The 15,601-nt window shown below is 47.1% G+C and overlaps 1 protein-coding gene across 4 annotated transcripts in view; it reads right to left on the bottom strand.

Annotated features, from left to right (window-relative positions):
* PITX2 (paired like homeodomain 2) overlaps nucleotides 1-15,319 on the bottom strand; it is a 34,607-nt gene extending 19,288 nt beyond the window's left edge. The window contains exons 1-3 of one of the 4 annotated variants that reach the window (XM_081209309.1): nucleotides 14,828-15,319; nucleotides 9,447-9,502; nucleotides 8,407-8,544 (exon numbers count right to left, since the gene is read on the bottom strand). In XM_081209309.1, the coding sequence (XP_081065435.1) occupies nucleotides 8,407-8,544; nucleotides 9,447-9,492 (184 nt within the window). In that variant the 5' untranslated portion in view covers nucleotides 9,493-9,502; nucleotides 14,828-15,319. The remainder of the gene's footprint in view (nucleotides 1-8,406; nucleotides 8,545-9,446; nucleotides 9,503-14,827) is intronic. The other 3 variants (XM_081209306.1, XM_081209307.1, XM_081209308.1) reach the window with 3 other exon arrangements.
* Nucleotides 15,320-15,601: the final 282 nt, after the last annotated feature.

Raw genomic sequence — 15,601 nt, 5'->3', positions numbered from 1 at the left:
CCCATTCCTTGTGAAGAAGCCAGTTGGCCTGGCCTACATCACAGGGTTGTTGTGAGGATAAAACGGGCAAGGGAAGTACCATGTCGGCCACCTAGAGAACTTGCTGGAGGAAAGGCGTAACATTGAAATGAATGAGAGAGTATCTTCTAGCAAACTATGGCAAACTTCTTAGAGGTCTTTTATTCGAATAAACGGTGTATACAGTTCAGAGCAACCTGAAGACGCTCGTAGTTGTGCTATGGTTGCCTGTACCTCCCCAGTCCTTTTGAAACTGCACTACAAGATACATAGCCTCATCCGCCGCCTTGGAAGCGAGTCCCCCTGGGTTCAGTGGGATGGATGTCAAAGCGAGGGGATTCAGAAGTGCAGCCAGACCATCCCGGTAGACAAACAACAAAACAGAGCTAGGACAAGGAGCTGCAAGGATTCCCCCCCCCCAACTCCTCCTCTCCTAGGCACGCACGTATTAGAGAGCAGCCACAATCCTGTGTACACTTACCTGGGATCAAGTCCCACTGGACTCAACGAGATTTATTTTTGATCTCTCTCTCTCTCTCTCTCTCTCTCTCTCTCTCTCTCTCTCTCTCTCTCTCTCTCACACACACACACACACACACACACACACTCACACACTTATACTGTCACTTTGGATTTTTAATTGGAAGCCGCTTTGTAAACCAACTTTGCGTGGGAAGCAGGGTTCACATATAACGAGGACGTGCTTTCCCACGACGCTGGAGTTTGTTGCGTTGTGGAATGTGAACCACTTTTAAACTCTTCCGGGAATGAATAGCGACATCGAATTTATTTTAAGAAATAAACGAAATGTTGACTCGATGGGTTCCGAGTCCTCAAGAAAACGACTTGGCTGACAGAGCAATCCTCAACACGCTTTTTTTTCCAAGAGTAGGTCCCACTGAGTTGAATGGAACTTGCTACCTGGAAAAGGGCTCGACACGCGACTCCAGTTATTTTCTGTTCACTAGATCCGAAAAAGGTTCCACAGGTCAGGCGTATTTGGATTGTAAACCTGCCCCGAGCTTCATAGCAATATTGATTTGATAGTCTTCTTGATCTAAGTGTCCCGTCGTCCCCCTCCCCCGCCCTTGAATGGGTACCCTTGAGACAGAATTTAGCCCTTCTAAGTCCTCCTTAGAAGAACTGGAACCAGCGCCATTGATCTCAGTGGGACTAACTTCCTAGTAGGCATGGTTAGGTGGCAGACCCCACACAGATTTCAGTGGAAGAAATATTCAGCATGTGCCAGCACGAATGTGGAAGGAAGAGCCTTCAGTCTTGCAGAAGGTCCCAGATACAATGCCCGACATCTACAGGTAGGACTGGAGATGCCCCCTGTCTGAAGCCCCGGAGACTCATAGAACTATAAAACTGTAGAATTGGAAGGGATTGGGGGGGGAGGGTCATCGAGTCCAACCCCCTGTAACACAGGAATCCTGCCCTGTCCCTGGGTGGGCTCGAACCACCAACCTTCTGTTTACAAGTCAGACCCAACCTGACCCATTGTGCCACAGGCTCCCTTCAGTGTAGACAGCATTGAGCTGAATGAACACAGAATAAGTTTTCCCCACTGAAATCAATGGAACATGCAGGACAATGACTCCGAGGTATTTGTACATTAGGACTACAGCGTTGGAAAGGAGTACAACGTTGGCTGTGCTTGGCTTTAAAAATTAGTGAACAACGGGTATCACTTATCAAGCAAATCCTAATCGATTGGTCGCATGTTTTCAGTCAACTAATCGACTAATGCAACCATTGAATCTTCATACGGGAAAAAAGCAATGGCTTTACATTAAAAAAGCAACGATTTTGGCTTTTTTAAATGATGGACCCATATGAAGAATAGAGTCCCTCTCACAAGGAACACAATGCCTCCCTTAAGACGGTGCTGATACTTGTATTTAAAATAATTATAAAGTTTAAAAATGGAGGTCTATTGATTAAGAAGGGCATATTTTTAGTGGATCACTGTGTCTAAAACTCAATTAATCTGTCAGATCCTTGCCTAAATAATAACACTGCGGCCCCATTTAATGTTGTTGTTGTTGTTGCTGCTGCTGCTGCTGCTGTTAACTAAGTGTTTGGCCTTAGCTAAACTTTGAAGGTATGCATTTGTTTTTTTCTGAGACTTATATGCCGCTTTTCAGGGATCAGCCCTGCTATACTCCCTCCTCCAGCTGATCTGTCTAGCCCTAGGGATAGAGCTACCTTAGACCACCGGTCCGTTTAGCTCGGCATTGTCCACATTCACTGACAGGGAGGTTCCAAGCTTTCAGACAAGGGTCATCCCCAGCCCTAACCTGGAGGTGCCGGGGACTGAACCTGGGACCTTCTGCATGCAAGGCAAAAGTATTACCGGTACCACTGAACTACGGCCCTTCCTCGACTTGGCCCTGAAAGGTTTGATGAAGCTTCTGCCGGGCTCATATTTAAGCAAAGTGCTGCTTGCTTCCTAGGAAGCGGGTGACGGAAATGCCACATAGTCTTCCTGCAGCGAGATGTAGACAGACAGGGCTGTTCCTATGGGATCGAAAAACTACACAGGGGCCCCAGATCCTCTACACCTTTAATCGGAAAATAGACCCACTGTAGCCAGCCGAACTTGCTTTCCCCTACCACGAATGTTCACACAGAAGTGCATCTTACACGCCTGAAAGAGGCTATTATTTATCTGACATACTGATCTATTATTATGCAAGAACCGACTTTCAGGATCGCAGCCGAGGTGTTGGGGTTAAACTAAATGAAACCCGGATCTACTTCAGTTTAATTGGATTTCGCGTATGTATCTAATTCAACACCCCCCACTTCAGTAAACAAATAATTGAATTAAATTAGCCTATCACGCATGAATTAACCAGGAACAGGCTGGCGTACTGTACCCACTTACCTGGAAGTAAATCCTATTGAACTCAGGGGAACTTACTTCTGAGTAGATATGTATAGGTTTTAAACAATGACTACATCCTTTTTAAAACAAGCAAACAAAAAACCCTACCATGTTGCCCTCATTTCGGAAAGTCAATAGATGAACTTGGTATGTTACTGTTACCTGGGAAATGCTACAAACATTTAACTGGAAGTTTATGCAAGCATTTTCGTTGTTTTTTTAAAAGCACCTACCCCCCAAATGCCTCTTGGTTTCCATCAACCATCCAGGACTTGTGGGTTAAAATATAAATAAATACTCGCATTTTCAACGCCCTAATCTGCAGTGCCTAGGGTTGTGTTGGCTTTAACAAAACTACCTTGCAGAGGAAGTTTCAAGAAGCGAACTGAAAAGAGACATCCAGGCGACTGACAATTCACTCCTCTTTACTGAGGGACTCAAAACCCGATCCAGATAATCTCCACTCATTCCTTCTTTCCAAAATCAGCCGGGAAGCAGGGTTGAAATGAACGGAGACCAGCCCACCTGGCAAAAACACCAGTCATATCCAAGTCCCGTTGCACTAGACAACGAGGCAACTAGGCAACTTGGGAAGACAGGCAAACTAATGCCAGTGTACTGGAAGAAGCAACGATCACAAGTGTCGAAGCAATGATTCTTCAACATCAACTTCGTTGGACTGGTCATGTTGTTCGGATGCCTGATTATCGTTTGCCAAAGCAACTACTCTATTCCGAACCTAAAAATGGAAAGCATAAAGCTGGCGGCCAACAAAAGAGGTTTAAAGACTCTCTCAAGGCAAACCTAAATTTTTTTAGCATAAATGCCGACAACTGGGAAATGCTGGCCTTGTGAGCGCTCCGATTGGAGAACAGGCTTTTTACCAAAGGTGTCATGGACTTTGAAGATGCTGGAACTCAGAACGAAAGGGAGAAACGTGCCAAGAGAAAGGCACGTTTGGCAAACCCTCACCGTTATCAACTCCCCCCCCCCAAAAAAAAAACCCAAACCCCTATTTCCCCACTGTAGAAGGACGTGTGGATCCAGAATTGGCTTCCACAGTCACTTACGGACTCACTTCCATGTTCATGGAAGACAATCTTACTCGGCCATGAGTGATGCCAAAGAAGAAAAAGAAGTTGTTAGGCCAGGCCATCCTGCTCTGGTGGAGCCCCCGTTCATTTCAATGGGGCTTGCGCAGGAGACCTTCCTGGCAGATCCCGCGCTTTTGTAGTTGAAGCCCAACGCGTCTAGAGTTAGAAAATCTATGAATACATTTGAGGATATCTTCGACGTGCCACAAGACTAGGCGTAGTTTTCCCTTTAACAGAGTGACACAGCTACCCTTCTGAAAATCGTTTACTTGGGAGTAAGGATTTAATAAGCTGGCCAAGCCTTTCCAGTCCTCAATCAATGGGACTTTTCTCTGGGAAAGAGCGTTTGGGGATGGTGTCTGCTCTTAAGCATGGCTGGTGTGTGGGGGGGGGGTGTGGCAGGTGAAAAGGACACACTTTAATCTCACTTATTTAAAAGGCAATCAAAGCTAAACATTTGCGTCAAACTTTCTCACTTCAGGTTTGTGGGAGCTCCTTTCTCTCTTCGCAACCCAGAAGGAGAGGTGCTATGTTCATTAAGGAACAGGGCACCCCGGGTGCATCTCAGCCAAGGACTTTGTTTTCAGTGTCAGAACTGAGGTCCCCATCCATAGACACACAAATCCATTCCAGGTTTTCTTCCCAAACTTCCTTACCCCCACCAGCCTAATTTTGAAAACAATAACCGCCACCAGCAGAATCTGTTGTTATCCTTAATTCAGAAATCCTTGGCGATCTACTGCAAGTCGCCCAGAGACCGTCGATCCGGATCTACCTTTTGCCTAGCCATGCCTTAAAGGATCTGGCTGCTCCGTTTAGTTCTGTCATCTCCACACATTGGCCGGTCCCTTCCGCTATGAAGGTGGTCACCACTGAGAATCCATTGTACCAAAGGCCAATAGATAGCATTACTATTATACCGTGAAGGCCAATGGATTCCTTAGGTAGGACAGAACAGCCCAAAACTTACTTCAGCCGAAATATTCGGTCTGAAGCTGGTTTCGTGCCACTCTTTCCACCGCAACAAATCAACCTACAGTGCAGTCTTGTGAATGTCTACTCGAAAATGCCATTGAGTTGGGACTTATTTCCAGGTAAGCGTGTATCGGATGGCAGCCGCTGAATCGAATTCGTAGGCTAAACTTGCGTGTCGGTGTGTTTTAACAACACCGCCCCACCAATGGTCTTCATATGTTTACACAGCAATTTCCCTTCTGATTTCAGAGGGTGAAAAACAGACTCACGGATCATTGTGCAGGGCAGGAAATGTAACATGTAGATACAAAACCCCAGGCTCTTAATGAACGGTTAGAAAAATAGCCACTTGTTTCTCAGCGAGAAGAGTGAAAAGGTCACCAAGCAATTGGAAATGGTTCCAAATCTAAGCTCTCGCTCAGAAGTCGGATTGCTTGATGTCAGTGCAACTGGCGTTTGATGGAGCATCCCGGAATTACTTAAGGCGGGCTACATGCTCCTCCTTCAGATTGGCTGAATAACGCAGGAAGATCTCTTTCAGCGGGTGTTTCCACGTGGAATTAGAAAGTCCTCATCTCAGTTCGTAAATGCGGCCAATTAGCAGAGTCCATATTAATTAGTCAGCAATCAAAGATTCTGTTCTGAAGGTGGCACGAATACAGGCGCTGAGGAGCACATCTGGGCATCTGAATATATTAATCAGAACAGAGTCCTCCTTTTCAGTGGGGCTCCGATCGATCTACGACACCATATATGACACAACCCTCTAAGTCTGATGTCTCAGAAGAATGCCTCAGAAGAACGTCCCACAGAATTCAATAGGGTTCGCTCCCAAGCAAGTGTGTAGCTCAAATCACATCACGCTCAACACCACGATCCTACGCATGTCTCCTCGTAAGTAAGCCAAATTGGGCTCAATGGGGGTTACTCTCAGGTAAGTGCAAGAGCACTGGAAAAGACCCTGATGTTGGGAAACTGGAGTGCACAAGGAGAAGGGGACGACAGAGGACGAGATGGTTGGATAGTGTTCTCGAGGCTACCAGCATGAGTTTGAGCAGACTGCGGGAGGCAGTGGAAGACAGAAGTGCTTGGCGTGCTCTGGTCCCATGGGGTCACGAAGAGTCGGACACGACTAAACAACAACAAAGTGCAAGTGCAGCCTAAAAAGTGACCTCCAACATTAAGACTCTCATTTCCCTTGATAGACGGACGCTATAATACAGTGGTACCTCGGGTTACATACGCTTCAGGTTGCAGACTCCACTAACTCAGAAATAGTGCTTCAGGTTAAGAACCTTGCTTCAGGATGAGAACAGAAATCTTGTTCCGGCGGCGCGGCAGCAGCAGGAGGCCCCATTAGCTAAAGTGGTGCTTCAGGTTAAGAACAGTTTCAGGTTAAGAACGGACCTCCGGAACGAATTAAGTACTTAACCTGAGGTACCACTGTAATCACCTGTTACTTGAATTGAAGAAATGACTTTTCACTCATTGATGGGTCTTTCACCACCAGATAAAACCGACCTGCTTCCAAGTAAAAGTGCACTAGGAAGGCCTTTGTCTTATCTTTCAATCACGATCAAAACCGGGATTTTAACACCTTGATTTCAATAGTAGGATGTAAAGCATCGAATCCTTACTCTAAAGTAGCTCTCTACCACCCCACCCCTCACTGCAGAAAATGCGATGGTTTTGTAATGCTGGTATAAGAACTGGGTGTGGTATGTATGGTATAGTAAGCGTGGTAGTTCAGCGTATCTTGATCTATTACACAGAGCTTAAATCAATGCGGCCACTCTATGCCACTTACCTCGGAATAAGCCCCAATAAAGTCAATAGGATTTACTTCTGAGTAGTCATATAAAGGATTGTGTTTTGTATTTTATTTTAAATTGTGGGAAAATGCGTGTTTCTTACAGGATATACCTACCGGTCATCAAGAGGAAAGTTTAAAACTAACCTCCCGCCCCCCCCCAGCTTTTAAAATTATACAAGGCTTTCAGTTTTCTATGTAAAAAGAACTGGTATCCAATCGGAGTCTAGCAAATCAGTGGATGTCGACTGAAAACAATTGACCATTGGGTGGGTGTGCGTTAGAGAGAGAGTCTATGTTACTTCATGCCACTGTTTATCACAGAAGTTACATTCTTAACACAGTCTCTTCTCCTTTAATATTAATTTAGATTACTATATCTTATGCCAGCAAAATTAGGTTGGCATCATATAAGGCAGAAATCATGGCACCGCAATGTCTTTGTTGTCTATCCTGGGAGATACTGTGTAACTCGTTCGCTCTAAGCTGCCCCAAGTAAAATCAAGCAGAGCTCACTTTGTGTCAGAGAGTTGTGGTGAGCTAAGGTCTATTATTTTGTAAGCATTTTGTATGGGGCCTCTCCAGTGGTGGCACCTCATTTGTAAGCCTGGAGCTTTTGATGGCTTTTTAATGATAAAAAACATTTTATTTAACCCATCCACGCCAGGTCTTTGGTTCTTAACTGAGAGGCTACTAGTTATGCTTGTGGTCTTTTTTGGGTGGGTGGGTGCTCATTCTTTTAAGTGGGGCGGGATTTGTTCCATATATATATATATATTCCAAGTAAACATTCAGAAGGATTCAGCTGCCTCGAAAGGAACATGCCAGCTTTTCTAATGATGTCAGGCAGCAAGCGAAGGGTACCTGACTGCGCCTTCGCGAATGCCTCCGGCCCTTCCCAGCTCTCTGACGTTGCCATGTTGCTCTTTTGCAAACACCACACGTCTAAGGCGAAGACGCCCCTGCCTTGAATTTAGTGAAAGTTTGTATGGGAGTTTGGTTGAGGCGGCTGCTGTTTGGGGTGGGGGGAATCGCCCCCTGCTTCGGGAGAGGATTGCTGCTTACCGAGAACACCTCGGGACCACAGAGACAAGCTCAGTACAATTGTTACACCCTTCACGCGGAAAATCCCGAACCAAATTAACTTTGGCAAACAAGCCTTTTCGTCCAGAATTTACCCGCTCCCCCCCACACACACCCCGCACACAGACCGCGCTGCCCGCAGTTCCCATGGACCTGAGCAGCAGAGGGCGCTGTTGCACTTCCTTTAGGTCGAGGCGCAGCGCTGGCGATTAAAACAGAAAGAGGGGAGATTGGGCCAGGGAGGCGCACAAACATCACCAGGGCGGCCGCGTAGAATCCAGCAGCTGCTAAAGAAAGCTTTAAAAGGCAGACGCAATAGAAGTGCCCCGCCCCACCCGCGCACCGCTTTCCTGGCCCACACACAATACGCTATACATTGTGGTTGCAACTTGAATCTCGTTCGACTGGGCGCAGTGATACAAGATCGCACCTATCAACCTTTCCTAGGAGACACCGATGGGAATATGGGGGGGGGGGATAGGGGAGACTAGATTCAAGTGCGAGGCTGACCAGAAAGGGGTGGGCAGACTCACCATTGGCGCTGGGGTGTTGCCTTCCGAACAGTTTGCTGCTAGAAGCCTCCTTCCTGCTCTCTGGAGAATCATTGAATTCTCCTTTTTTAATATCAGAGTCTTTGGAGAAAAGACATTCAACAGCAGAAGGTTGTACCCCTGAGAGAGAGGGAGAGGGAGAAAGAGAAAGAAAAAGAGGGTCGTGGATCGAGAGAAGGAAAGGCCAGGCAAAGCAGGCAGAGAGAGCGACGGAAGGGGGACAAAGAAAGAGAGACAGCGAGTTAGGGAAAGTGCGTTTGGAAAGCAAGCACACTTAGGACACGTTTGTGGAAAGGGCAGTCCCGTCTCATACCCCCCAACCCAACCCAACCCTGGGACTCTCCGCTCCTCCGCTTTCTCTGCCTTGGACCCGGAGCAGCCACCCCAGCAGCCTGCCTTAGCCAGGCCAGTGGGCACCCTGGACTTTACACAGAGCTCTGCGTCAGAGATCAAAACACTGGATCTAGCAGGACGCCTCGAATCGAGGTGCCAGTATAGGAAATTCAAGGCCGCTGGAACCACAGTCCAGCTAAGCCGGAGTTCGAAGACTGAAAGCCAGGCTAGTCCCGATCCCTTCAGGGAATCTTCACCCCTCCATTCCTACTCTCAACACAGAAGCATCAAATCTGCGTTGAAGTACTGTGATAAAAATAAATAAATAAATTACGCAAGGCTAGCATATAAGAGTGATCAACCTTTGGCTCTTCGGAAATCGGTTATCTTCCCTGGCCTTTGGCTGATGGGAGCTGGGCTCCAGCAAACAGCCAGAAGGCCATAGGACACCCCCTCAACTGGATTAGGGATCGGGCTGCAAATGGGATGGGGATGGAAGTGGCCACTGGGGGTGGTCCTCTTTGCCAGGGCATCCTTGGGTAGATATTGTGCATACACCCGCGCGCCCATCACCCAGGTGCTTTAACAGACTTAAAAAAACACAACCCACCCACAAATCAAAACAAATGCACACCGCACGTCGACATCATTCTTGCGAAGTGTAAATCGATGGGAAATATCTCTCTTACCTAACTGAACGCAAGCCGATACAAGTTTACGACAGTTGGACTCCATAACCCGTTATCTGCAAAACATTAGATGCATATGGGCGTTAAGAAGACACACAGAATGAAGCCACCAACCTGACAGCTCGGCTGGGCAAACGGAGGACGCCGAGCGCCTCTTAAAAAGAAGTCTTAAGCGAAGGAAAGTAATACAAAACAAAACACGTACCAGTTGCCTAGTTTACCATCGGGGTGTTTTTTTTCCGGACTGGAGAAGAAAGGAGGTGAAAAGTGGGGGGCGGCAGATGTTTGGTTGGAGGGAGGTGCCTGCAATCCTAAACACATTCGGTGGGACTTAACTTCGTGGGCGGAGAGGGGAATATGGTTAGGCTTGTGTTGTTGGTTTCTTTCCTCTTTGGACATTTAAAGGCAAGAGGAAGGGGAGGGCGGAGATCTCTACGCGATTTTTTTTAGCCCCGACTCCCAGTCCAGGAAAATCGAGGTTTGTTTGTTTGTTTGTTTAAAATCGATTGAACCACATCTCCTGGGAACTCAAAGACAGTCGGCTTGACTGGGTAGTGCGGTTCGGGCTTTTTGGTTTTGGAGAAAATTAATGTGGTACCTGGCCATTCAACTTCCCCCTTCCTTGTGTCTCAGTTTTGGTGTTGTAAAGACCCACCATGGAAGATACAAGGCAGAAAATAGTAGTAGTAATAGTAATAATACACAATTATCCTCATCCTCACCAATGCAAAACTAATGTAAATTAATGTGCATCATTTGACGCGTGGAATCTGAGTAATGCCCATCGCCTCTAGGGATATTTCTCACTTGACATAACCGCCTCAATTCAGAAACACTTGAAAGAATTATTATTGTGGGGAGGGGTGTTGGGATTGGACTTCCCTTAGGTGTGTAAAAAAAACCTGTGGCTGTAGTCAGGCGCTACCCACTCTGTGCCTTGCTGGGAAGACAGAGAGAGGCAATAACTTTGCTCAGCTTGTCTAATGAAAATGTCTTTGAATGGAATTTACCCTTCTTCCTCTATAAAAAGCTTCGTTCAGTTTCACTAACCTACCAGGGGGACTTTCACTAGCCAAATTTGAAGCGACGCGCTGCTGTCAATGGGACTGGCCTATCCTGGTGATGTAGAATCCTGACCCTTTAATTCTTTGTTGTAAAAGCAGGCCCGAGTGAAACTCAATAGGATGCACTTCCGGTGCTCCGATCCCAGACACTTCCTGCACATCGAGAAAACAGGAGGATCGGGCGCATAAGGTTGAGCACTTGCCTGGGAGCAAGTCGTACTAAACTTCCCGCGACTTAATTCCCAGTAAATGCAGGGTTAGGATCGGGCTGGCAGCTAATTAATGAGGCTCAGCCCGATCCTATGCCGAGCTAGGCGTCCCTAAACCCATTCAAATAAAGAAACCAGCTGCTTCCCTGAATTGAAAATTAAAGCCTGCGCGGTCTTTCCTCTTTTGTCAGACTTTTAAAAAGTTGCCACCGTTTAAGTAAAGGAGGAGAAGTGATTGGGAGATTCGTAGCTCTCACTATAGAACTAATCTAGAAAAACAGCCGGGATGCAAAGTGGCCGGGTTTATTTTCAGGGACATTGGGGTGTGTGTGTGAGAGAGTGAGTGCATATTTACCTCCCGCCCCCCAGTGAGAGAAAAAAATACACAAAATCAAAAAGAAAGAAGACATTCTCGTGAATGACTGTGCCGGGCAGTTCAGGGACTCTCATTCTGCGGAAATTTTGGTGCCCCCGAATTTAAGGAGATTCCCTTAAAATGAGGGCTGAGTTCATCCCGATCAGAGACGGAGCATGTGCAATCCGTCGTGAGTTTTGGCTCTCTGTAGCCACGGAGAAATTGACCAGGATAAGCTCCTGACTCCTTCAACCAGGTAGGTATACAGAACCTCCCGGTCCTATTCTTGTAGAATGGATTTCGAGAACCGTTCTAAACACCTTCAGGGGAATTGGCTGATGACCCGCGGAGCGAGAGGAAAAGAGGGTCTCCCAACGCAGACCACCGCCTAGCCAGGGCTCCCACCGAGCTTGGTTTACACGGAGGGCACCCTCAGGAGGCCTCCTTCGGAAGAGCTCTGGGGTGCCACATTTGGAAGCTGCGGGTTTTAGTAATTCTGAGTGTCTCCCCCCTTTCTTTAAAGGTGGGGAAAATCTCAGGATTAGTGCCTGATTGAGATGTCTGTTCGGGAGATATTACAAAAATCATTATCAGCGCTCTCTACTAACTCGATATGAAGTAACACAGATGGGATTTTATTAGTCCAGGCTTCAGATGTTTACTTATGATAATTTGGGTGAAAAATTTGCATGTCATCATCGTTTGGGTAATTTCCCCCTTTGAACCCCCCCTCCCCCATTTCAATGGCGCTCCTCTATTAGCCGGTGCTTATCCTCCTTTAGAAATCTAGATCGGATAAATAAATATGACTAAGAAGCGGGTTAAGATTTTAGAGGGGGGAACCGCCATCGACAGCATATTTTTTTTTGAAGATTCCGAATACGATCCATAATCGAATATCCTAATAGCATCACCCATATCCTGAGCGCGTTTATTTGCAAACGCTTCCTGTTGCAATGCAACTTATTTTCCCCCCCATTGAAGGGTGCAATCCGTAGGTTCTTACTTAAGGGAGAAGTCTCACTCAGTTCCCTGGGACTTACTTCTGACCAGGCGCTCAGGATCAGGCTGCTCGTGGATTTAGGATCGCAGCCTTATTTCGAAGCCGATGGGCCTTCCTTTCAACTAACGGCCAGATCCTAAGCTTAATACCCAAGTGGGTCCCACTGAAATAAATGAGACATCATTCCAGGTAAATATGCAGAGGATCGGGGCATCCGAAAGGTCAGTGAATGTTTATTTCTTGAGACAACTCTCAGAATTCTAATAGGGCCGAGCCATTTATATTCCCAGCTCCAGGGAGCCGAAAGAGGATGGCTCGCTGAGTGTATGAAACGCCCTTTCCAATAAAGAGGCCTAGTATGTGAGCTGTGGTGAAATTGTTAAGGAAGGCAATTAAGAAAACCCCCTAATTCCTCTCTGATGATCCTTAAACCGGTTCTGTCAAGACAAGCCTCGCATGACAAATTTGGTCGCCCTGTTTCAACGCCTACCTTGATGGCTAATTTATCTAACCACCTGAGACGCGCAATTTATTTTTCTCTGTTTTTAAGTCGCCTCCCCCCCTCCAACCTTCTTCCAAAATCTGGACAAGATTATATCCTGCAAAGACAGACATATAACCACCTGGAATGTCAACAGTTATAATTATCCACACTTTAAAAAAATCCTTCTGCCATTCATATGTATATTAATATTTATTTTATTACAAGGTTTCCAGGGCTCTTAAGAAATAAACAGTTTTGCAGCACAAACCTAAACACATTTATTGGGGGGGGGGGAGTCACCACCGATTGTCAGGACTGCAGTGTGTGTTGTGGAGGTGGGGAGCACAATTTTTGCGCTGTAAATAAATTGTCACGCTAAATCGATTCTGAAAGACTCAGGTCCTAATTATATCCATAACTACATAACTATTTGTTTCTCCATATATCTACATAACAAAAACGGGGGGAGGTGAGTAATTCAGGCCGATTACATGGGATCTGTAGGAACTTTTCACGAGTAACTCCACAAGCTTTCCGCCATATTACTAATATCAGCTTCCTATGCTAAACTGATTTACGCGGAAGGAATCCTATTGATTAAATCAATGCGGCTTATTACAAAATCATTTGGGGGAGGGTAATAGGGTGATCAGAACTAAAACTAGATTCTTGTTCATTTGCAAATCCGATCTTTAACCCACTTTTGCTTGTCCCTTATTTAATTTTGTTGTATTATTATGATTTAAAATACTATTTTAGGCGTGTAGCAAAATTCGCACCATTTAAGACGCTGTTAACTATTTTACAAGTAAGCAACGCGAATCACAATTAAATAATAATAAAGATACCCTCCCCCACACTTTTAAAAATGGTTTGGCAAAAATATTTTTATCATGAACATGCAGCGAGGCATACAATTAAATGATAATTACCGAGAGAAAAATAAAATAAAATATTATTGATGGCAGATTAGTAACCAGGATTTGGAGGGGCTTCTTTTCTGTCTTTCTAGGAAGTGAGGAAATTGAATTGGTGGCTGACTGCAGACAGCAGCAGAACCCTAAGCGATTTTGTACACACATAAGTCAGTTTAAACTATTTTTTTTTAAAAAAAATGCTAAATCGGGCCTTATTTTGTAACTGAAACAAGGCCCGGACCAAAAGGAGAACAAAAATATACAAGCGGCATATGCATAAGGCATCGCCTGTATTTATTTCCGTTACTTTAAGGATCTGCAAACCTTAAATACGAGACAGACCGACAGAGAGAAACTGCAACATATATGACGTTTCCCTCCAGAGGAATACCGTTCACTTAGGCGCGCGCTGAGGAGAAACTTTTGCAAAACTAGACAAATTTCCTAGGAAAGCAGCACTTTCTTCTTGCCAGTGCAACCCCTTTGTTAATTTATTAAACTTCTTTTTCTGATGCCTTTTAAAAAGAAAGGGGGGGGAGAATAGGGAGGGTAAGTGGGTGTAAAGAAAAATGATTCATTTTGCATTTGAAGAAGCAGTGAATTAACCTTTAGGCGTAGGGAGTGAAACTGGCCACGAACCTTTGGAGGTAGCTCGGTGTGTGTTAAATCCTAATATATTCTAACTAATAACCTGCAGCTGGTATACTTAACTGGTAGCGCGTTAGTAGCTTTCTGGTGCAAATAGTCGTGGGAGTAGCTGCAGCACCCCTCATCATAGTGGTACTGATGGAGATGACTATTATGTTTACTGTTGTTACGCCAATTAGAAGACAAGGGTAATTTATTGTCTTTCCTTGGCGATCAGCGTTGGCTGACTCTTCCAAGCCTAGCGAGAGCTCAGCCCTTCCAAACCGACGGCTCGCGAAAGGAAAGGTAGCCAATTGGGTCTACAAACGGCCCCAGATCAGAAAGGCCTGCAGCAGGTCCTTCGCCTCGACTCCTCTTTTCTTTCAACATCCACCTCGAGGGAGGAGGCCGGTCCCCCAAGACGTCTGGTTTAAGCTGGAGTCCTTGGTTTAAACTGCGAGCGCGCGAAAAGGAGTGGGGTGGGGGGCACTGCTTTTGGCAAGCCCACAGCCAAAGCCCCCCAGCCCACACACCGCATTTATAACTGCAAACACACACACCCCAAGGTCTGCGGCCAGCCCAGACGGCCCCCTCCGCTCGCCCCCCAAAAGCCACAAATCACCCTTCGGGGCGAGTCTGGCGAAGTGGAACCAATTGGCCGATTCACATTATCTCACACCGCCGGGCCAAAGGCAGCGACGGGCCTCCCTGGCTCTGCTTACCGGCTCCCTTTGCAAGCGCGCGTCGCTCTCTCTGTTTTCCCCCCTTCGCCCTCCCTGATCGCCGCCTTCTTCGTCGTCTTCTTCTGGGCCGAAGCTTTTAGCAAATCCCAGGCTCGAGATGAGAGTTGGTGGACGACTCGAGTCGCCCACAGACGCCTCCTCCGCCTCCTCCAGCAAGCGCAGCAGCAGCACCACTACGGCCAGCCCGGGACGGCGAGGAAGCCGGAGCAAGGCAAGGATCCCCAAGGAGAAAGGAAGGCTGGCCGGCAGGCGCGCGGCGTTCCGTCGAGGGGGCCACGGCGGGAGGGAGCTGTTGGCCGCGGCTCGACGGCAGGCAGGCTGGCAAGCAGACTGGCAGGCAGGCAGGCAGGCAGGCTCCTGGCGGCTTCGCTGCGGGACCGCTGTGCTTTCCTGGGGCGGACACGCTGCCTGTGTCTCTCTGCCTTTCTTCGCCTCTCCTCGGGCTCCTCTCGCCTCGCTCTGCCTGGCCAGGGAGCCGCGTGACGTCAGCAGAGATTCCACCAAACTCAACTCCGCTGCAGAGCAGAGAGACGACGGGGCGGGGGGGGGGAGCGAAGTGCAGGGGGCGCAGTTGGGAGAAGACCTGAGAGAGAGAGAGAGAGAGAGAGAGAGAGAGAGAGAGAGAGAGAGAGAGAGAGAGAGAGAGAGAGAGAAGGAGGAGGATGGATAGATGGACAGACGGATCGACCTGAAGCTAGGCTGGGGGGAGAGCAGAGAGTCAAACCATCAGTAGACCGAGGCGGCGATGCTCTG

Source organism: Podarcis bocagei, assembly GCF_964188305.1.
Source record: "Podarcis bocagei genome assembly, chromosome: 9".
Classification (NCBI taxonomy): Eukaryota; Metazoa; Chordata; class Lepidosauria; order Squamata; family Lacertidae; genus Podarcis; species Podarcis bocagei.
This window is presented reverse-complemented; position numbering and strand designations above follow the sequence as displayed.